This window comes from Strongyloides ratti (genome assembly GCF_001040885.1).
Source record: "Strongyloides ratti genome assembly S_ratti_ED321, chromosome : 1".
Taxonomy (NCBI): Eukaryota; Metazoa; Nematoda; class Chromadorea; order Rhabditida; family Strongyloididae; genus Strongyloides; species Strongyloides ratti.
The window spans coordinates 10,765,484-10,788,731 of record NC_037307.1 but is presented as its reverse complement, the minus strand read 5'-3'; the positions used below and the strand labels follow the sequence as shown (position 1 = coordinate 10,788,731).

Sequence of the window (23,248 nt, the reverse complement as noted above, 5' to 3'; positions counted from 1 at the left end):
TTTTCTTTCGATAAATTTTTTTTTTTACCATTAAACAATATATTGAAAGAGAAACAAAAAAGACAATATTTTGTACTTAACATATTTTTTTTTTTTTAAATTAACTTATTATTAACATTTCCTTTTCATATTTTTTAAATTAATTTTTGGTTTGTAGTAATATAACGTTATTTTATTAAACAAATGCACTTAAATTAAGAAAAGAAAAAAGATAAATTAAAAATTTTTTTTATTAATTTAAAAATGTGTAGTATAACTTTGAAATAAATAAAAAAATTTACAACAAAAATATATAACTTTTTTTTATATAAATATTTATTATAAAATGCAATGGCAATTGACTTTTGTTTGGAGTATTTTAATTTTTTTTTTACAAAGGTCCAGACCCAAGTGTATCAAAAACGTAGTCCCATAAATTTGTTGTTATACCAAAACCTACATCAAAATTTTTAAAATGATGATTATGATGGTAAACTTTTCTGTAATGTGCCAATGTATTTGGTTTAAATTGAGCATGGTGAAGCCAATAATGTGTGACATCATAACCTATATAAGCACAAAGTTTAGCTGCAGCAAAACAACAACATATATCCCATGGAAGGATACTTGTATATAAAAAATAAAAAAAGCCAACTATAAAAAGAGCTGGAGTTGGGGGAAAAACTAATCTATCTCCATCAAAAGGTGTCTTATGATGAAGACCATGAGCCAAAAAATGAAAAAGTATTTGATTTGGACTTTTAAGATTTGGTTCCCAATGAAAAACATATCTATGAAGAAGATATTCAAGAAGTGTCCATGCTAAAGCTCCTAGAATAAATAAAGTAAATGAATATATCAATCCGAGACTTGTTCCATATTTTGTAGTCATTAGATAGATTCCCTGTATTCCAAAAAATAAGACAACTGGCATCCATACTAATGGAACAATATACCATGGTGTTCTAGTTAAACGTTCCAAAAAATCACTCTCAAATAATCTTAATGTTCCATCATATGGTTGATGTATCCATCTAATATAATCTTCACCAAGTGTACCAATACTAGCTAGTATAGGTTTTCCTTTTTCAAGTAATGGATCTTTTTCTTGTTCTTTATCAACAGAATATTGTTCCAACATATTATAGGCTGCAGATGAGTGTTCATGTTTAACACCTAGTATTTTATCTTGTCCTCTCATATATCTATCAATCTCACTACCAGCTAACCTTTCAAGAACTTTAACTCCTCCCGGATGTTTAGAGGCAAACTGTCTTACATCATAATATCTTCCATTTAAGGACAAAAATAGTGGTTTTTCATTCATGTTTTTTAACTTTTTTTTTTTTTAAACTACTTTGTGATTTTAATATAGTCACAATTATATATATATATGTATATATAAGGGAAAAAAGAAAACAGTCACAAAGATACACACACAGAAACCTGAAAATTTAAATATACATCACTTTTTTTGAAGTTGAAAAAATGTTTAATAACGAGAAAAATAAAATTATATATTCAAATGTAATATATGTTGGAAAAAAAAAATTGAAATGATATACATTGACATTATTTTACAAATATAGCAAAATATATATATTTATATATATATAATAAGGGAAAAGAAATATTATAAATGGTTAAAATATATAATAAAAATGATACGTTTAATAATAAAATAAAATTTAAGTGAATAATTAATAAGGAAATTAATTTTTAAGATATATTAATTTTAAAATATATTTTGAAAAGTAAAAAAAAAAAAAATTAAAAATTATAGAAATATATATAAATGTAAAAATTTTATAAACTTAAAAATTTTTTATAGTTTAAAGACAGCTATTAAATGATATAACAAGAATAAAAAATTATATATATATTAAGAAATAAATATATATAATTATATTCTTAAGAATTAAATAAAATTTATAGTGGATGTATGCCATACTTCTAAAACACCTTTCCTAGAAGTATTCCCTTTAAGATTGACGATAGAAAAGTGTATCTTTTATAAAATAAATTTACAAAAATTTTATAAATAAATAAAAAGATAGATAAAATATATAGGTATATGGAGAAATAAATAATAGTTAAAAAAAATATATATATAATATAATAAATTAATAATTATTAACATTAAAAAAAAATATTATATTAATAAATAAAGGATGAGTAAAGGATGAATAAATGTATGTAAAAAAATAATAAAAATTATATCTATAACAATATATGAATGAAATATATTTTATTATATTTAAATATAAAAAGGGTTTTGTAAACGTGATAAATGTTAATGTTAATGATGAATATAATGATTAAGATAAGAACCGGTACAATTGTATCAAAGTTTTGAGGTTAAAAAGTGTACCTTTCTTTCTACATTTATAAATAAATGTTGATCTTTCAAAGTTATTACTTTAGTAAATAAACATAAAATTTATTTAACTTTTATTTATCTTTTGTTTTTAATAATTATAATTAGTAATCTCTATCTTTGTTAAACATTAAAAATAATAATAATATATCTATTAATTTTTTTTTAAAAAATAATTTACCTTAATAAGATATTATTTTTAACTAAATTTTTTAATATGTAACACGAAATGACTTATTTTTTTTATATTTTTATAAATTAAATAACTTGTTTTTATAAACAATTCTAAAAAAAAAATTAATAATAATAGTAATATTTAAATATATAGAAAATAAATATTATTAACAAAAATTACATGAATAACTACATTGTGTTCTCATAAATTTTGGTATCCTCCGACAAAGATCCCCATTTTGTTGGAGCCATTTTTTGCAAGTTGATCTAATATCATAACATGATCCTTGTTTAATATTATCAATCTCATATTGTATTTCTTTCTCTGGAGAAAGGTAAAAAAAAATATAAATAAGTAAATATTAAAATAATAAAATATTTTGTTAAGAAAAATTTTTAGTTAAGAAAGAATATTCTTAAAATATATAATTATGTGAAAGGAAAAAAAAAAAATTTTTGTATAAAATAAGTTTTATAAATATTACACTTTTAATATTATCACAGTACATATAGGTTTATATATATATATATATGTATATAATAGAGAGAATGACAAAAATGTTTAGGGTTATTTGGTAACATATAATGTGCATATTAATGATAAAGTAGAGATTTTGATTAAAAAGTTGGATTTTTATATTCTTCTTTTTATAGTGTTATACTTTTAGATATAATGAAAATATATAGTTAGATATAAAGATGATATAGAAAAATTGGAATGACAATAAAAATATTATATAAGTGTTATAGAAATAATAAAATGTGTTTATTAAAATTTATCAAAATGTGCTTTTTTTTTGAAATTAATACTTTTTAAATAAAAATTTGGTTATAGTGTGTAGTTGTGAGTATATATGTCATTAACATTCCTCTCTTTTTATAGTTTTTTTTTATTTTATTTTTTTATTTTGGGTTTCTCCTTCATAATATATACATTTAATTTTTTTTGTTGTTTAAAATTTAGTGATTTCTACTCTTTGTATTATTTATCTTCTGATAAATATATACATGATTCTTTTTCTCTACTTTACTTACCCCTCAAAGGTTGATTTGAAAATCTTTCTATTATCGCATCAGCTACAACTTTTATCCCTACCCATGTTTCTGTGGCTGTTGGTATTAATTCACGTTCTTTTAAAATAAAACCATCCCAATCTATTAAAAAAAGAAATTAGTTATTATATTTTTTTTTTACATTAAAAAAAACATACTATGTTCATCTGGTCTTAATTCAAGAAGATAGACAAATTTTATTTTTGCTTTTAATTTTGCCCAATCTTCTGAACCACCTGAAGCTGGATATAATGTATCAGCACCACTACCAACAACATATTCAGTTCCATAAAGTTGTTTTAAAGCTTTAGCAGCTTTCATACCAATACTATAAAGATCATTTATATCACCAGGATATGAATCTTTTTTATGGCCATATGGATGAATCCATATTTGTGAATAGGTATGTAAAGTAACAAAACCATCAAATCTTCCATAATATTTTGGAGAAAAAATAGTATCTCTAACAGCTCTAAAAATAAATAATTCTTAATCTTCAAAAAAAAAAAATATTATTTTGAAAAGAATTTAAAAGTACTACTTTATTATATTTACATAATTTTAATCACTAAACTAAATAATACTTACGCTGATTCTGGTTCTGAAAATGGTGATTCACCTTGGTATATCTCTGAACATGGATCATCACTTGAACCTGATTCTAAAAATAATAGCAAATTTCATTATTATTATTATAATTAATTATATATAAAATATACCTTTAAAATGGAAATCAAAGTTTCTATTTAAATCTACACCTCTACAACATCTTTTTCTACCCCAATCATCTGTAAAACATTTAGGTGGACTTCTATTTTTTCTCCATAATCTAATAGAGGGAGAAAAATAAGAACGTGAAAATTCATAACCATCAGGATTAAGAGATGGTATAATAATCCATGTAATTTTATCTACATAATTTGTTATATTTCTATCATTTCCATATCTTGAAGTTAGTTGATGAATAAAATATAATGCTGTATGGGGAGCTGCCCATTCACGAGCATGAATACCACCATCAATCCAAAAAATTCTTTTTCTCCTATCATTACCACCAATCTTTAAAATGACAAAAAATTAATTATAAAAAAATTTTTTTTTGTAAATATTACCTCAATACCATCAATATTTCTTCCTTCATGTGTCTTTCCAATAGTTATATATTTTGCAATATGTGGATATTTTAAAGTAACAGCCTTCATCCATCTTTGCATCTTTGGATATGAAGAGTATGTATGAAAGTTATACTTTTCATCAGCTGTCACATTTGTAGAATCATCATATCGATAATGACTCTCAAATAAAATTTGATTTCTCTTACTTAAAGTTTCTCTTTCTTCAATTAATCTTTAAAAAAATTTAAACAATAAATTAATAATAACATTAAATATTTTAAAAACAAAACTTACCTTTGTACATCATCAACAATAACATAATTTGAAATTCCTTCATTATTTAATGTATCTTTAAATGTTTTATGATCATTTTCTTCAATCATAATGTCAACAGATGAAAACATAGACGTTGGTTTTTTCCAAAAATCCATCTAATATAAGAGAAGAAAAAAAAATTTTAAGTAAGAATTTGGTAACAAAAAAAAAGACTTACTTTAATTCCTTTAGAATGATCACGATATAAAATTAAAAGATAATTTAACTGTTCATCAGTTTCAGGGATAGCTCTAATAACTTTATACTTTTTACCAGTAATTAAAGAATCTTCAATCCATGAAGAATTATATTTAGGAGTTATATTATCTTCCTCAGTAGATACCTGATTCCCCCTTGAGAGATATATTATAGTACAAAAAATAATTAAATAAAGATAATTTTTTGAAATTATCATGTCTACTAAAAAAAAAAGAAAAAAGATAAAAATAATTAAATAGTAAATTTAAATTGAAGTTATTTATAAATTAAATAAAATATTTTTTTAAATAGTAATTTTGTGTAAATATAAATATTTTGCAAAATATAACCTTGTAAAAAAGTTTTCTCTTTCATCTTAATTGTTAAAATAAAAATAGTCTGATTAATTATTAAGTTTCTATCTTACTTTGATAAATTATTTTCTTATTTATTGGTAAATGAATGAAAGTAATTTTAAAAAAGATATAATGTCTACTTTAAAAAGTTATCTATTTTAATTAAGAGCAATTACAATTATGGATATAAAAAAAAAGATACAAAATTAACGACAATTTAAATAATTTATAATTATCGTCAAAATGTATTATAAGTTACCGTCCATTTTTATGGCTAACTTAAAAAAAAAATTTTTTTACCTTCAAATATCTTTAGATATTATCTAATAAAATGATTTCTTTTTTAATTTTAATTAATTAACATGCATTTAAGTAAGAAAATAAGAAAGTGTATATATGATAAAATCAAAAGATAAAGAAATATATGATAAAATTAATTTTAAAAAAAAAGTTTAATAATTATATTCTTTTTAAACTTGATTTTCAGCTACATATACCTAATAAGGGCAAATGATATTTAAAATATTTAATATCTTCTACCAACAAACATTTTCCTTTTTAAATTAACCTGTACCAACATATTAATTAAACACTTATAATAGTTTTAAATTTTAAAAACAATAGGGAAAAGTTTATGGAAGAATTTAAAATGAAACATGTTATCATTGTAAAATTACTTAATAATTTAAATAAAAATAATACAATAAATTTCTTTTAGCAAATTCTTTAATATTCATAATACTTATATTTTATTATTTCTCAAGAACAAGTTTTGACCATACTTTATTCTAATTCACTATCAAAAATAATTTCCTTCTTCTTCTTTTTACCTTCAATTAATAAAGAAAATTATTACATTCACCTATATTTCATTACAAAACAATTATTACATAAAAATTTTTTTTTTAATTCATTTATTTAAAACATTAATTTTTAAGAACAAAAAAAAATTTATAAAATCTTAATGATGTATATATATATATTAATAATAAAAATACTATATCTTTATTTAATGACACTAATGTATAATATATATACATATTTTAATATATATATATACCTATATCTTTTTATATACAATGATAGAAAAATAATAATATAATAATAAAATTATATAAATTTTTTTTATATATATACAAATATAAAATTAAATTACCCCTTTATTTTTTTTTTCTCATCTTATTTCATTTTCTTTTTTTTTTCTTCTAAAGATGGGTAAAAAAAAAATGTATGGCAATATTAATTGTTAAGATGTTTAAAAAAAAAGTAAATAAATTTATTTATTTGGTATTTTTCCTTTATTACCACTCTCCACTGTCTTTGGATGCCATTTCATTTCAGAAGTTTCTTTATCACCATTTCCTATTTGATGTTTCTTTTTACGATTTTTTAATGAACTTATTAATCTATCAAAAACTGTAAGGAATGCTGGTAAAAATACAAGACCATGTAAATTACATAATATTACTGTTATTATCATTGTTTTTACAAATACCTTAAAAAATTAATTAATATTAAAATTATAATACTTTTTTTTAAAAAAAAATAAAAATTACCTCAGCCATATAAAGTTTTGGAAATATTAAACTCATAACACAAAGTGATGTTGAGACACCAGCTTGAATTGCTGGAAAAGCAACACTACCAAGACAGTTAGCTAATCTAACTTCAGGTGTAGAATCTTCACCTTCCTGTAGGCAGGCTTGATAATAATGATATGAAACATGTGCTGGTATATCAACACTAAAACCAATAGATATAATCATTGCTGCCATAGTAATTGGATCAAGATCAATATCCCACCATGATAAAATTCCAAGAATACCAACAGAAATTGATAAGACACATGATGATGACATGAAAACAGTAAAGAAAGAATTTAAGAAAACAAAACAAACAAAACTCATACAAACCATTGTACCAACAACAGATTGCCAAGTATCTGTTGGCATATTATTTATTAAATCTAAAAATACTCCATCTTCATGAAAAACATGAGCATCAATATCTTTATATTTATCAACAATATTTCTCCATGATCTTAATGTTTCACCTCTTACAACCCATATTGAATTTTCCTCACCATGAAATGATGCTGTGAAGAAAAATTTATCCAAATTTGTTTTATTTGTTAATGAATTATTACTTATTTTTATAAAACCACTCCAAAAATCATATTCTGGCCATCTAACAAATGTTGGTAAATCTTCTGATTTATAAACTTTTGCATAATCTTGATCATTCATTGATGTTGATGGTTGTGATATTCCATCAATAGCAAAATTAGATGACTCAGATTCATCTTCACCATCCTCTTCAAAACTTTTTTCAAATGTTATAAAATCTCTCATAAAATATTGTGTACCAATAGCACCCCAACTTCCATTTAATCCTTCCATATCTCTAACTAACTGATTAACTTTTTTCATTTCATTTACATGTGATAAATTTCCAGGTTTATTAACAAAAATTGTTGCCTGCATATAATATGGTATAACATGTTTAACTCTTAAATCATCTAAAACAATTAAAGGTGAATCTAGGGCAAATAATTTTTGTGTTGATAAATTTATTCGTATTTTTGTTATTCCCCATATAGCAAGAGCAATAAATATAAAATATATTAATATTGTTAGACCAGCAACAACTTTATGAGTTACAAAATTAACATATGCTTGCATTGATTCACTAACAGCATGTTTTGTTGTTTCATAAAATTTACTATTTTGTCGATTTAATGTATTATGCCTTCCACCAACAACACCATGACTTCTATTTTCTTTAGCTATTTGTGCTCTTTCAACACGTTCTTGTTTAATTTCATACCTTCCAACAAGGCACATTAAACCAGTATAAAATGTCATCTGATAAATAAACATAACAAACATTGTTGTTAAATTACCAAGACAAAGTAAAGTAATTTCTGGTGATCCTGTAAAACAACCAACTAAATCAGCAAAAATATTTGTTAAAGCTGATATCATAATAGCTGGACCAACTTCTGATAAAACTTCTGCCATTCTATAAGATACTGTACTATTTCTTCTACTTGGAGCCTCACGACAATGTTTTGTAACACGTTGCCATTCATGAATCATTAAATAACTTGAATCAACACCAATAGATAATGCCAAAAATGGTATAACACATAATATTGAAGCAAATCTCATTTGACAAAGAAATAAAATTGCTAATGCTGTAGCACAAGCCATAAATGGTATTATACAAGCACATATTGCTAACATAACTTTTACTGGACTACATTGATGCATATAATATGCTCTTATCATAACAGAAATAATTGAACATGCACACATAATAACAAAACCAATAGTTAAATATGGTAAAAGTGATGTACCACCACGAACCATTTCTTCTTCAACATATGATTGTGAATATACATGAACAATTAAATTATCTGATTTATAAGTTTCTTTAAAATATTTAACTATAGCCATTTCATATGCTTTAACATCACTATCAATCCAATCTTTTTGATGAGCTGCTCTAAATTGAAATGAAATAAGTTTTAAACTTTTAATATTTGTTACTTTTCTTAATTCATCCTCTGTAAGTCTTTTTTCTCTTTTTTCATTTTTATTTGATAATGATTCTTTTTTAGTTGTAACTTTTAAAGAAGTTGTTGATTGAATTGTTGTTGTTGTAATATTATTTTTAATTAAATCTTTATTTTTATTATCTTTTAAAGTTTTATTATTATTACTATCATCATTATTATCATCAATAGGAGCAATAGTAGTTTCTTCAAGATTTTCATTAGTTGATTGATTACTAACAGTTTCATTAACAAAATCAAGTCCAAAAAAGTATGGTTGTAAAGAAACTTTTCTTCCAAAAAGCATAGAAATTGGATAGGATAATTTTATACGATCATTTAAAGGTTCCCCATTAGTGGCAGCTTCACTTTGGATCATGAAACCATTGTAAAAATGTCTAACAGGTTCATTGATATTACAAAAAGAATCACAAAACTCGTTAAAGGAATATGTCTTATTAGACACTGAATTGTACATTGTTATATTTCCTGATGTTATGTCCAAAATCTAGAATTTTAATTTGATTATTATTAGTGTGAAAATTTATATATAATTTTTTTTTTAAAATAAACTATTAAAAAAAAATTCTTTTTTTGTTTAACTAACTAAGATTACATTTAAAAATATTTTGTTTTATTTTTTTTTTTTAGTATAAAAAAAAAACTTACATCAACAGTTTCTTTTAAAAGATTTTGACGTAACATTGTACCTTTATCTTTAGCTTCAATATATAAATATACTGCTACAGATAAACCATCATGTGAAAAAAATTCTTGATATGTAGAATATTCAAGGCGACCCCTAGCACCATAAGGACTATAACCAGTAATATCATTTAATTGTGGTGTTAAAAATATTTTTAACATTCCTAGAAGTGAAATTATTATACATATAACAACCATCTGCCAATCATACTCAGCAACATAATACCCCCATGATTTATATTGTTTTATGATAAATTTAACAAAACGTTGATTACCCTCTAAATTCCCTTTTTCAGCCATCAAATCAAGAGATCTCTGGCCAACTAAAAGTGAACCTCTCCTTCTTTCTGGAAATGCTCTTCCAGTAACTCTTCTCCTAGGATCTTGACTAGCAGCTGATGATAATTTATTTGCTGCATTTTTTGCTGTAACACTAATATGAGATGGTGGTAATGGAAAGGTACTTGATGCATTACTTAAAGTTTCTTTTAATTCCATTTTTGGAGAATGATTAGGTGAGATTGCCGGTCGATCAGTTACACCAACACACAAAGTATGCATACCATCTTCATTGATTTCAGATGCCAATTGAACAGGATCTGGTGAATCTCTACCACCAGAGGTATTTTTTTCCTCCATCATACCTACTAATTTTTATTATTATTATAAAAAAAAAAAATTTTATAAAACAATAAAATATTATTTTAAAAAATGTATGTTTTAGTTATAGAAATAAATTAAAACGAGTTTTTAAAAAGAAAAATTATAATATATTGTCATTTGGGAAAAATAATATAAAGTCAAGGAAAATATGTTGTTATTTGATTTGAGGAGTGAAAATAATAATATAGAAAAATAAAAATCACTCTATGATAAATTCAATAAAAATTTAATGTAAAATAAAAAAAAAAAACAAGAAATAATTACACATTTTTAACAAGGTGACAAGAAACAATAGTAAAATGAAAAGTATTTAGGAAAGGGAATAATTAGGCAAATACAGAAGCAGTTTCAAATATATTTTAACATATAAAAAAATGTTAAAGAAAGACTTGATAGGTTATTATAAAATAAATACTTACGTAATACAAGAAAGGGGTAAAAGTGGTAAAAAAAAAAGAAAGATATTTTATCAAAAATAATTAATATGTGTATTAAAGTTTTTGTTGTAGTTAATGTATGATATTAGAAATTATATTTTACAATTAAATAATAAAACATAAAGTACAAATTATTTTATAAGTTAATTATTACACTAAACCACAATTCATATACATATGTACATTGTATAAATCTTTACAAATAACATTTGATAAAAACTTTTTTTTGCTAACCCTTTTGTACACTTATAATTGTTGATCATTTAGGTATTGTAATTGTTAAGAAGAAATATATAATAAAACAAGATGTGTCAAAAAAAATTTTTGATATTATATACACATATTAATTGACATAAATTAATACTTTAACGTAGGAGTAAATTGATAATAATATACCATTGCTTCTTAAAAAAAAAAATAACTCTTTTGAAAATTTTCTTCTTTTTTTTTTTTGGAAATTTTAAATAAATAGTAGACAATTTTGTAATTAAAAAAGTTAATTTTTTTTTATGAAAAAAGCGTGATTTTCAATTACATTTTTTTTAAATAAATAATAATAAATTTTATAAAGAAAAAAAAAAGTAGGAAAATGGAATAAAATATAATAAAAGTTGATTAAGAATAAAGAATGTTAAATTATATATGCTTGTAATAAAATTTTTATAAATATTTAAAAAAAAAATACTTCCTTAATAAATATTTTTATTGAAAAAAAAAATTTTTTTTATACACTTTTGATAAAAGTTTAGTAATAATTATCAAAGTAAAACATGTATAAAAGGATCATCTTTAATTTTAAATATCATGATTTATATGGTTAAAGTTTTATCCTTCACTAACACCTATACTTCATAAGTTTTACCTTCTCTATTACTTTCGTTTTCACTTATCTTCCGCTTTTTCCTTATGTATAATATATTAGTAAAAATCATTTCATCTATCAATTTTATAGGAAAATGGAAAATATGTAATATCTATACAACATATTTGGAGGTTGTCTTAAATACATTTTTATAAATATATATATATTTATATATAAATTTGTTTCCATATATATATATATATACATGAATATATATATATATAGATAGATAGATATATCTACCTAACAATAAATATATAAATATTTATAGATTTTTACGTTTTATATTTAATTTATAAATATATATAGATTTCATTTTGAAATTCATTGATCAACCATATCATGGACGTTGATCTGTCACAATCTACAAAGATTTTTCATTCTTTTCAATTTCATAATATTCTTCCTTACAACAACAACAAAACAACATTCAATAATAATATTTAATAGTATTTAAATAATTATATTTTATAAAATAATGATTATATAATAATTTTTAGATAGGAATAATTTAGTTAAAAAAAAAGTACATTATATATATAAATAACTAATAAAATAAAGATCAATTATAATAAGAAAAAGAATAACTTTAGAAATAAATATAAAAAAAAATAGAAACAATATAATGAGAATATTAATAGTATCAAATAAAAGTTCTTTCAAAAGGTATAATATAATAAACAGTAATAAAAGAAGGACAAATTTTTGTATCTAAATAAAATTATATCAAACTTTAAAAATAATATTATTATATAATATATAGAGGTAAAATTGAAAAGTAATAATTAAACTGTATAAGATTAAGGATGAAATTAGGGAGAACAAGTTTTTTATCAAATAACATTCATTCCAGATATATAAATAATATATATATCATGAAAATTAAGAAAGTAAATATTTAGTAAAAATAAAGAAAGCTAATTAAACATGTCTTTGATGCTTTTACCTTAATTTGACAAAAAATTTTTCATTAAATATTAAAAGAACAAATTTTTATAAATATTATATATATATAATAAAGAAAAAAGAAATGTTATTTTTAATTTAATACATGACCTCGAGCATTAAAAATAGTATAAAGCTAAGAAATAAAAGTTGTTTAGAATGTTACATATAACATACTTCAAAAATATTTTGATTAAATATAATTATTAAAAAAACAATAGTAAAAAGGGTGCATATATAAGTAGATAATAGTGTTCTAAACAAAAAATTATAATAATTAGTTGGGTAATAAGAAGTTAAATATTAAAAAAAAAAAACTATACTTTTAATCATAAAAAAGTTTTCTTTTAATTACTTTAATATGCAAAAATTATTATTCAAGTTTTCTTTTTTATTCATCACTTAACTAATAATAATATACAAGTTATCTTCTTTTACGTTATCTTTATCTTTTTGTTTTTTAACCTTTAAAGTAAAATCAACTGTTAACCTTCAATATATTTTTGTAAAAATAAATTTTTTTTTTCCTATTTAAAGACACCATAATAAATAATAAAAATTATATTGATGAATTTTATAATAAAAAAAAAAAATCACTACTACTGATAACTGTATCATATATTTTCAAATAAAATGTAACTAGAAAATTTTTTCTTTTCTTTATATATATATATACATATTTATAAGAATAAAAATATTTTTCAAAATTATTATAATACTCTTTTTTTATAATTAATCAAAATGTATTCGGAAGTGATGATGATTGATATAACATATTTTTATCTAGGATTTTTATTAATATGACCTTCATTGAATTACCTTATTAGAAAAACAATTGGAGTTATAAAATTTTTTGAATACAAAATAATTTCTAGATATTTTTGTAGTTATTATTAATTTATTCAATAATAAGTTTTTTCTTTTTTTTACTTAATATATATGTATATATATTTTTATAATTTATTAAGATAAAACTATATCAAATTTTTATATAACTTCTTTTTTAATTTAAAAAAGATAAAGTAATTTAAAAAAAAAAATTTATACATATGGTTAAAATTATGCAATGTAATATTATCCAGAAATATAAATGATACTTTTTTTATTTATTACTTTTTATATTTATGTATAATGGTAACATTTAGAAGATAAAAAAAAAATAAACAGTTGACCACTAAATTGATAATGATAGTCACACTTCTTTTTCTTTCTTAATTATTCTTAATCAGTAATAAAATAAACCAAAAAGAAAAAAAAAAAGAAAAAATAAACATCTATCTATTCATCTGGTATGGTATTTGAAGAAAGAATACCTTTTTTTTCCAGTTATCTTAATTTATCATTTTCATATACATATATATGTTTAAAATATTATATATGTATTCTCTATATCAAAATAAAATTATTTCTCTTTTTAACATTAATAGGTAATATATACATATATATAAATATATATATATACCATAATAATATAAATCTTATATCTCTGATCCACCAAAAAAAAAAAATAAATAAATATAAAACATGTAACATATTGCTCTGTTACAAAATTAAATATATATATATAAATATAAAAAAAATATAATACTATTAGGCAAGCCTTTAAGCCTGCTTTGATATAACCTAAAATGGATAAGATGCGACAATTCTAATTATGTGTCGTTGTAGACGGTTGTTGTATGAGAAGAGAGATTAAACGATTCATCTACATATACAAATTATAATTTTACACAGGTTTTCTTTAAAATTTTTTTTGAAGATAAAGATGAATTTTATTGGTAGTGAAAATTTATATACTATTCATGATAATAATGAGGTTACTCAAAATCTAAAGTTACGTAATGTCATTTTTACTGAACAATTACAATGGTACTATCAGGTAACCATCTTATATATATATATTATTTTTTATTTTATATTATTATATATAACACTATTAATATATATTTTTATATTTATTTATTTTATTAAATTTTTTTTTTTAGCAACAAGAACAAATAAAATTGTTAAATAACACTAATATTATGCCATCTGCCTTTAAACCTGTTGATTGTGGGACATTGGCATTGTCATTACAGTTATCAACAACCTCATTGTTAAATAATATGCCATCACCATTTATTTTTTCAATTAATACAAATAATAACAATGATAATAATAATAATAATGATAATGATATTATTACTGATAATTGTTTCATTAATAAAAATCAACAATTAACAAAAAATAATTATTATTTATTTACAAATAATACTAATAATTCAGTTACTTCATATTATCAAGTGACGAGGAATCGCCATGGTAGACCATATAATCCAGGAAGACCATTAGAAATGGTTGATAGGCAAAAAATATTAGCACTTTTTCAACAGGGATACAAAGTTTCACATATTGCAAAAATTATTGGAGTAACACATAGTTGTGTTTCAAAAATAATGACACGTTATAAGAAGACTGGTTCAATTAATCCAAGATCACCACAAGTAAAAAAATATCATGAAATTAATGATCATTCACTTGGAGAAGTTTCAGTTCCAAGAATTTTAAATTCACCATCTGGATCATCATCATATTCACAAATATCTTCATGTTCTTCAATAACATCATCAGAGATAGATGTCAATTCAAATTATGATTCTTTACCAAAACCTGTGCCTATTAAAAATATTTATCATATTGACAGGTAACTTTTATCATACAGAAAACAAATTAAATTTTCTTACTTTTTATTCCAGATTTATGTAATAAAATTACCCTAACAAATAGTATTTTTTTTTATTTAATATTAATTTTATTATTTAGTATTTTCTCTTATCTATTTTATATATCTTCTATGATAATGTAAATAATATTAAAAAGATAAAAAAAAAAAAGACAAAATGTTCACCATTAATATACAATACTTGAGATTATAAACTCAGGTTTGTGTATGTGGTGGTACACTAAAGACTCCTTCCAGAATGGAAAGACATTAGATTTTAATATCTGAGATTTTTACAGCACTGATTGTCTATTGATAAAGGGACAAGCAGCGACTCTGTCTCATTTCTGGTATACTCTAAACAACATTGAACTTTCCTTCTAAAGGATCAGAACATTAAATTAATGTTATTTGCAATTGATACCAACTGGGTGGAAGGTACTATAAGATAACCATTAAAATACAGGAATCAATTATATTCTTTTAAATCAAATTAAAATTTTTATATTAGCCTTATATTTTAACCAAACAACAAGTCTCATAGATCAATCTAAAAGTATTTTTTTTTTTTACTGAAAACAAGATTTATAAAAATGTTGATAAGATAGCGTCATGTAACAAAAAGCAAATCTACAATATAGTTATGTACATGTAAATTCAACGATTAATAGTATACATAAAATGTTTAGTGAAATTTTTTTTTTTTGTAAATAATAAATAAATATATATATATGCACGCATATATTACGTGATTATTAAATTTTAATTTATTATAACTGTTAAACATTTAACTGAGTTAATATTAAAAATTAGTTTGATTAAATTAAAATTTATTATCAATAAAGATGTTGCAGAAAACAAAATTCAATTACACATAAATAAAGGCTAAATTTAGTTTCTAGTTTTCAAAACATATTTTTTGTCCAACCATAAATATAACAAGGTAACTGTTAAGCATATTCCTGATTTCACTTTGCTGTTTTCATACTTTTCTGTTGGCAATCTTACATATATAGTTTTTTAGAAAAAATATTATGTTTCAAAATACAGTCAATAGAATTACTTTAGTTTAACAAAATTTTTTATTTCAAATATGAATTAATTTTGTTTTAAAATTTAAAAGCTTTAAAATTATTATTTTTAAAGAATCATTTTAGTAGTGATTCATTAACTATATCTCAACATGAATCTTAAATCAGAATCTTAATATCGTTATTTTTTAAAAAACTATAGACATTTTTTAATATATAATTTAATTTTTTATCTTACACGTATGAAACATTTTCAAAATTTTAATTTATTTAAATTCTAATGTATCATGTACTATGAATTATTTTCTATTTTTTTTCTGCTAAATCAGATGACTAATATTTTTACTATAAAAAATGTTATAAATTTTACTCTTTTAAAAAATATATTTTTTAAGATTCTTCAAAGAAAAAAAAAAGTAATTTTTATTGTGAAAAATTATTTATGGCGATTATTTTTGTTGTGAATAAAAAAATATCATTATTAAAAATTAACACATTAAAAATAGATGAAAATTTATATAAAAAAAATGGGAATTTTTTTTGTGTATTGTATTTGTGTGAATAATCCTTTTATTTACCATTATTTTCAACAGATGCATCTTCAATAATAATATGTGGTTGACCATTACGGAAAAGGACATATGGTCTTAAATTTATACCATACTTTTCTAATTCATCAATAATACGTTCATTTTCCTCTTGATTATTGGTAAATATTTTATCATTATCTTTTAAATATAACTCAGGTGTCTCTGGATCAGTAACCATAATAGCAGTTTTATCTTTACTGAAATATAAATATTTCTTATCAACCCATTTTTGGCACATCTCTGGCCATCCTTTGCCAAATTCTCTTATTGGATCAACATGCATTTCAAAAAAGCTATTGACAATAGAATCCATCTCATTTATTGGAATTCTATCACATCCATTTTCAGCAATGTAATATTCAATTCTTGAACATATAAATTGCTCCAAAGCATCACCATTCTCAAAGCCAGCTTTATTGATAAGCATCTCTGTTATTGTCATGCTTTTTTCATCCTCCTCAGTTGTTGTAGTACCATTGGAAAAGGAACCATTATTGTCAGATACCTCATTACAACTATAATAGTCAACCTCATCTTCACATAAAATATCACCACCAGCAATAACAGCTTCAAGGCCATCTTCAATTTCTTTTTCATGAGCTAAACTACATGGTTTACTAATTGTATTTTCTTCACCAAAATCAAGATCTTTCATAGAGAGAGTCAACCCATCACAATCTTTCCATGATAAGTTAAACTTTCTTGTTAATACTTCAACACAATATGAATATTCTTTCTGTGTTCCATTATAAAATAACATATACAAAGTAGAGGTAACACCTTTATCAATAAGATATTGATTACAGACATCAATGAACGCAACATTTGAATCTCCACGTTGTTCTATTTCACTAGTGAAAAATTCTAATTCATTTTCTATATCCTTATCTAATTGAGATGATAATTCTTCTCCTACAGAAGGTACTTTAGTTGAGGTAATAGAAAAATTAGTTATTTCTTTATTCATAAGACAATTTTTGATAGAACAACCTTCTAAACAATTTACACAGTTACATTTTCTACCACCATCAGGAACTAATGATATAAATATATCATTTCCTGGAACACGTACAGCAATATTAAAGCTACACTTATAATATTTCTTAAATTCTTCTATAATACTATCATCTTTTTCATTAACAATAGAATAAAGAACAGAATTTTTTTTGTTGTTTTTAAAATTTATTTCAATAAGATATCTTAACGATACACGACGATCCATTTTCATATCCTGTAAAATTTTTCTTATTCTTTCCATTTCTTTATCAACAATATTCTTATGAATTTCAAGAAAAGATTTGCGTACGTTGATACCATTAATTGTAGTATAAAGTTGGGTATTTGTTACAGAACCAATAACAGGGCAAACCATTTTAGTGACATCAAAAATATTTGATGATAATGATTTTTCCTTTAAATTTTTATCTTCCAAACATTGAGATTCATTTAAAATACCACTTTCAATACTGATAAAATTTCCTTTTTTTTCACAATCAGAAGGAAATTTTTCTAAAGTTTTTTCAAATTTATTAATAATGCCTGAGACATCTTTATCCATTTTACTGGTACTACCATCAATATTTTTTCTAACAACATTAGGTAAGATATCTCCAACACTACTAGAGTTAACTTTAACACTATCCATCTTCATATTGATAAAAATATTACAAAATATTTAGATATTATAACTAACTAAAAATAAAATTAATAAATAATAATATTAATAAATATATAAATTAAAATAAATAAATAAATAACATTTATAAAACTTACACTTTTTTAAAGAGTGACAGATAACAGGATAAAAAAGAACTTTTTTTTTTCTCCCATATATTTATTTTCAAAAAAATGAGATGATTAGAGAGTAAAAAGGAGAGATGGGGAAATAACTATATATACACTCGTTAAAAAGAGAAGAAAGAAATATAGAGAGTGTGGTAAAACAAAAGTTTTCTTAGTATAGTATATGAGGATCTTTCGTTAAAATTATATTTGTAATGAGATAACTTCTCGATGTTTCTAATACGTATTATATATATATATTCCTTCGAGCTATCTTTTTTTCATTATTTTTTTTTTTTCATTAGTTTTTTTTTTCCTACTCTTTTTATCTTCTTCGTCTTTTTCCATAATTTTCTTGGAAAATTGCTACTCAGCATAAATAATTTTTTTTTTTTTATGCCTGTATATGAGATGTTAATAAAAGAGAAAAGAGATGTAATTTTTTTTTTTTATGTATATGCATGTGTCTTCTATGATATATCAATAATTATATTCATGAAATTTTAATTTATTTTTGTCTTTATATGAAAGAAGAAATTTGATTATTCTTTAGCTTGTGTTAATTATTCATGATAAGGTTTTTCTCTAGTATAAAATATACATTAGAAATGAATGATTTTTATAATTAAGGTTTTAATTTTTTTTTTCTTCTTATATATATTGAAATATTAATAAAAAAAAAAAAAGAAGAAGAAGATGGCGTCAATGAATAATATAGATGGGAATATTTTAAAAGATAAAAGAAAAAGTAGTTTTAAAAATGGTAAAAATAATGTTAAAAAAGTTAAAAATACTAATAAGGAGTGCAAACCATTAATGGTAGAAGAAAAAGAAAATATAGATAATGATAAAGAATTGAATGGAAAACTTTTATTTATTGAATTTTCATGGAAATTTTTTGATTTAGTGGTTATTAGTCAAATTATTTTATCAATATCATTTCTTTTACTAGGATTTCTTTATTTTATACTAGGTTCAACATTTTCAGAAGTTGCTACTTTAGGACTTCTTTCTTTTTATCTTTTTTTACCAACAATTCCAGCATACAAATCTCTTGCTAATGCTAATACATATTCAGGAATTTTAGCATTTTGTTTTATTCAAATTGGTGAAGTTCTTCAAAATACTTTTACATTAACATCAATACTGTATTCTAATGATGTATTAGAGGTAAAAACAATTGGAAGATGTTATTTGGTAGGTATTGTTGTAACTTACCAAATATTATCAATTATTATTGTTACTTTATGTCCATTTAAAAAAGTTAAAAAAGAGACATTAAAAAGATTATTTGGAACTTCTAATGAAAATGATTTAAATTGTATTACTGGGAATCATCAAAAAATTGTATAGGAAATATTTATATTTTAATAACTTTTTTTTCCATGATATTGTTTTCTTTATATATAAAAAAAACAGGATATAGTCATAAATAAATTTCTAATAAAAGTTTTTTTTTTATTTTTATTCTGATGTAATATTATTAAACTAAATAAAAATATATTTTTTTTTATTATAATGAAAATTTTAAATTTATTAAAAATTAAATTAAAGTAATAGAAACATTGTTTATTTATTAAGAAATATGTTAATTGTATAATTGTTATATATAATAATATATACATTGATATTTATATCAATAATATATATATAAATTGAAGAAGATATATTTTTATTGTAATGAAGGTCGAAATGGTAAAAGAAAATTGTAATAGTTGTTGATGACGTGCCTCTGTTTATTATATAAATATATTGATGGATAAATCAAGAAAAATATCTTATCTTTATGTGATTTATTGTATATTAAGTTATTTAAGTAAATTTAATTTTTTAAGATTTTTACAATGAATTTTAACTGGAATTTTTTTATTGTTATATTTTTTGTTATTTTAACAAATATAAAGTAAATTAAATTTTTTTTTAATTAAAATATATACTAATAAATTTATTGTAGTGGAGAATGTCCTATGAAAAGAAAAGTTGATAATGGAAAATCTCCAGGAACTGTTGATAATAAACCACCAAGTATTATGCCACCAGATCACTATATACAGACAACATTTATTTATAGAGATTTAACAGAAGATGAAAAAAAATTTAGTACAAATGTTATCAATGTTATTAATGCTTTAAGATTTCCTTTAAAAGAACAAGGAAAGTTAACTATTGATAATGAAAATGTATGTTTAAAATTTTAAAGTTAACATTTTATATTATTTTAATAAATATAGATTAATTGTAATGAAAAAGGATTTATTAAATGTGAAGAATTTCCTAAAGAATCATCTTTTCATTTTTTGATTGTTGAAGATAGTTCACGTGGTGCTGCAATTTATACAATACCAAGTATCTTAAATCGTGAGATTGGTCAAATTGAAGCTGCTTTGTTAGATGCTTTTTCAAGACATTCATTATTTTCATTGATGGGATTTACTTCATTACAAGAAAATTCAGAGATAGGTTTTATTAGTGAAATACCAGTTAATGAATTAAAAGAGATGGTTGAAAATAATAAAAAAGAAGAAAAAAAAAGAAAAAAGATGGAAGAAATTATTAAAAAAAGAAAAGCAGTAAAAGTTTTTACAAGAGGAGTCTTTGAGTTAGATCTTATTGATGAAAAAATTCTTGAACTTAAAAGTATTGAAAGTCCAACCTCTTTTGGAAAATTAGAAAATTGGAAAGAAGATATGTTAAATAATGCCATTGAAGAAAATGATATTGTTTTTGTTATGTTTTGGAGTAATACAAGTTCAATTTCTACTCATTCAATAAAATTATGGGCCAAAGCAAGTGATAAAGTTAATGATATTATTTTAGCTGATACAAGAAAAATAAAAATTGGTTATGTTGCTTGCCATAATGAAATGGAACTTTGTGAAATATATGGTATTGGAAAAAAAAATCAACATTATCTTTTTATGTATGAAAATGGAAAAATTTCTTTAAATATGCCAAATATAAAAGATGAAAATTATTATATTGAGTGGATTCAAATGATACTAGATAATCCTTCAATTGAGTTAGAAAATGAGGAAGATATTGAAAATGTTATGAATGGTAATATGGTTGGTTTTAATGGAAAAAGAAAAGCTATAACATTGGGTATCTTTAATGATATTGAAAGTAATGATTTTAAAAATTTTGAAAAAGTATCCCTTTTGTTTAGAGGAAAATATCATTTTGTTTATTATTTTAATGATGATACAGATTCAACAATAACTGTCATTAGACCATTTGAGAATGGAAAAAATCAAATGCGTTTGTATGATGGCGATTTTACTATAGAATCTATAATGGAATTTGTTAGTTATGCTTCTCTTCCTACAGTTATTGATTTGACAAATGGATTCACAAATGATGCAATATTAAAAAGAAATAAAGTTATTGTAATGATACATAATAATAATCAAGATATAAAACAAGAGTACATTAATAAAGTTACTGAATATGTCAATTGGAAAACAGGAAAAAGTGTTATATTTACATATATAGACTATAAAAAAGATAATGATATTCATAAAATTCTATTACAAAAATTCCACCTTACTGATGATGAGTTACCTTATATTTTTATGTATGAAAATAATCATTTTTCTATAAAAAAATGTACTCAAAAAAGTTTTGATATCAAAAAAATTGTTGAAATGAATGAGAAAGACTATGATAGAAGATTAGCCTTTCCAACACACATTGTCAATCCATTAAGATATCTTAATTTAGCAAAAACGAATGTTATCTTTGGGGAACAAAATATATTGTTACTTGCTGGATCCGTTTATGAACCAGAAGATGACGATGATATTGAAGAAGATCCACATGTTTTTGAGAAACTTGATTTATCTAAAATGGGTGGTTGTCCAATGGCACATATAGCTTCAAGATTAAGAGAAAAGGAAATTGAAGAGGAAAATGAAGAGGAAGATGAAATAAATTATGAAATTAAAAAAGATGAACTTTAATTCATAATTCTTTATTAATATTTTATTTTAAAAAATTCTAATAAACTATTTAATTTCATTTAATGAAAAATTGATAAAGAATGCTTTTTAAACTATAATAAAATTTTTTTTAAGATATAACAAAAGACAGAAATATATAACTTAAAGCTACAAAAATCATAATCTAATAAATAGCAATCAATTATGTTACACTCATTGATATTTTTATTAGAAAAAAATATTAATTATTTTTCTTTTTACACTATACTTTTTCATTATGCACAAAATGACAAACCAATTTATAAATTAGAACAAAAAAGATTACCACAAAAATTTTAAATTAATTTTGATAACAATAATTAAGAAATACGATAATGATAAAAACTACAACTCATATATAAAACATAATAAAATTATCAAAATTAATAAGCTTCTTTTAAGTCTTATGTGTACGTAGGCGTAATGTAACTA

At 21.9% G+C, this 23,248-nt stretch overlaps 7 protein-coding genes across 7 annotated transcripts; 3 read left to right on the top strand and 4 right to left on the bottom strand.

Annotated features, from left to right (window-relative positions):
* Positions 1-370: 370 nt before the first annotated feature.
* Positions 371-1,306, bottom strand: SRAE_1000330700 (Fatty acid 2-hydroxylase; the record flags this gene model as incomplete). Its single annotated transcript, XM_024650482.1, has 1 exon — positions 371-1,306. The coding sequence occupies one exon, from the start codon at positions 1,304-1,306 to the stop codon at positions 371-373; it is 936 nt and encodes a 311-aa protein (XP_024504255.1).
* Positions 1,307-2,697: 1,391 nt separating this feature from the next.
* On the bottom strand, positions 2,698-5,428 carry SRAE_1000330600 (Peptidase M14, carboxypeptidase A domain and Proteinase inhibitor, carboxypeptidase propeptide domain and ShKT domain and Proteinase inhibitor, propeptide domain-containing protein; the record flags this gene model as incomplete). Its single annotated transcript, XM_024650481.1, has 8 exons — positions 2,698-2,855; positions 3,566-3,685; positions 3,742-4,055; positions 4,172-4,244; positions 4,303-4,642; positions 4,696-4,930; positions 4,993-5,129; positions 5,192-5,428. 8 exons carry the CDS (start codon positions 5,426-5,428, stop codon positions 2,698-2,700), a joined length of 1,614 nt encoding a protein of 537 aa, XP_024504254.1.
* Positions 5,429-6,843: 1,415 nt separating this feature from the next.
* Positions 6,844-10,470, bottom strand: SRAE_1000330500 (Sterol-sensing domain and Patched family-containing protein; the record flags this gene model as incomplete). Its single annotated transcript, XM_024650480.1, has 3 exons — positions 6,844-7,062; positions 7,124-9,631; positions 9,793-10,470. The coding sequence occupies 3 exons, from the start codon at positions 10,468-10,470 to the stop codon at positions 6,844-6,846; spliced, it is 3,405 nt and encodes a 1,134-aa protein (XP_024504253.1).
* Positions 10,471-14,500: 4,030 nt separating this feature from the next.
* Positions 14,501-15,480, top strand: SRAE_1000330400 (Paired domain and Homeodomain-like and Winged helix-turn-helix DNA-binding domain-containing protein; the record flags this gene model as incomplete). The annotated part of the gene is made up of 3 exons (XM_024650479.1): positions 14,501-14,614; positions 14,721-15,418; positions 15,471-15,480. The coding sequence occupies 3 exons, from the start codon at positions 14,501-14,503 to the stop codon at positions 15,478-15,480; spliced, it is 822 nt and encodes a 273-aa protein (XP_024504252.1).
* A 1,557-nt stretch (positions 15,481-17,037) lies between these two features.
* SRAE_1000330300 (Hypothetical protein) lies at positions 17,038-18,708 on the bottom strand (the record flags this gene model as incomplete). Its single annotated transcript, XM_024650478.1, has 1 exon — positions 17,038-18,708. The coding sequence occupies one exon, from the start codon at positions 18,706-18,708 to the stop codon at positions 17,038-17,040; it is 1,671 nt and encodes a 556-aa protein (XP_024504251.1).
* An 827-nt stretch (positions 18,709-19,535) lies between these two features.
* Positions 19,536-20,192, top strand: SRAE_1000330200 (Hypothetical protein; the record flags this gene model as incomplete). The annotated part of the gene is made up of 1 exon (XM_024650477.1): positions 19,536-20,192. The coding sequence occupies one exon, from the start codon at positions 19,536-19,538 to the stop codon at positions 20,190-20,192; it is 657 nt and encodes a 218-aa protein (XP_024504250.1).
* Positions 20,193-20,683: 491 nt separating this feature from the next.
* Positions 20,684-22,798, top strand: SRAE_1000330100 (Thioredoxin-like fold domain-containing protein; the record flags this gene model as incomplete). Its single annotated transcript, XM_024650476.1, has 3 exons — positions 20,684-20,742; positions 20,794-21,019; positions 21,071-22,798. The coding sequence occupies 3 exons, from the start codon at positions 20,684-20,686 to the stop codon at positions 22,796-22,798; spliced, it is 2,013 nt and encodes a 670-aa protein (XP_024504249.1).
* Positions 22,799-23,248: the final 450 nt, after the last annotated feature.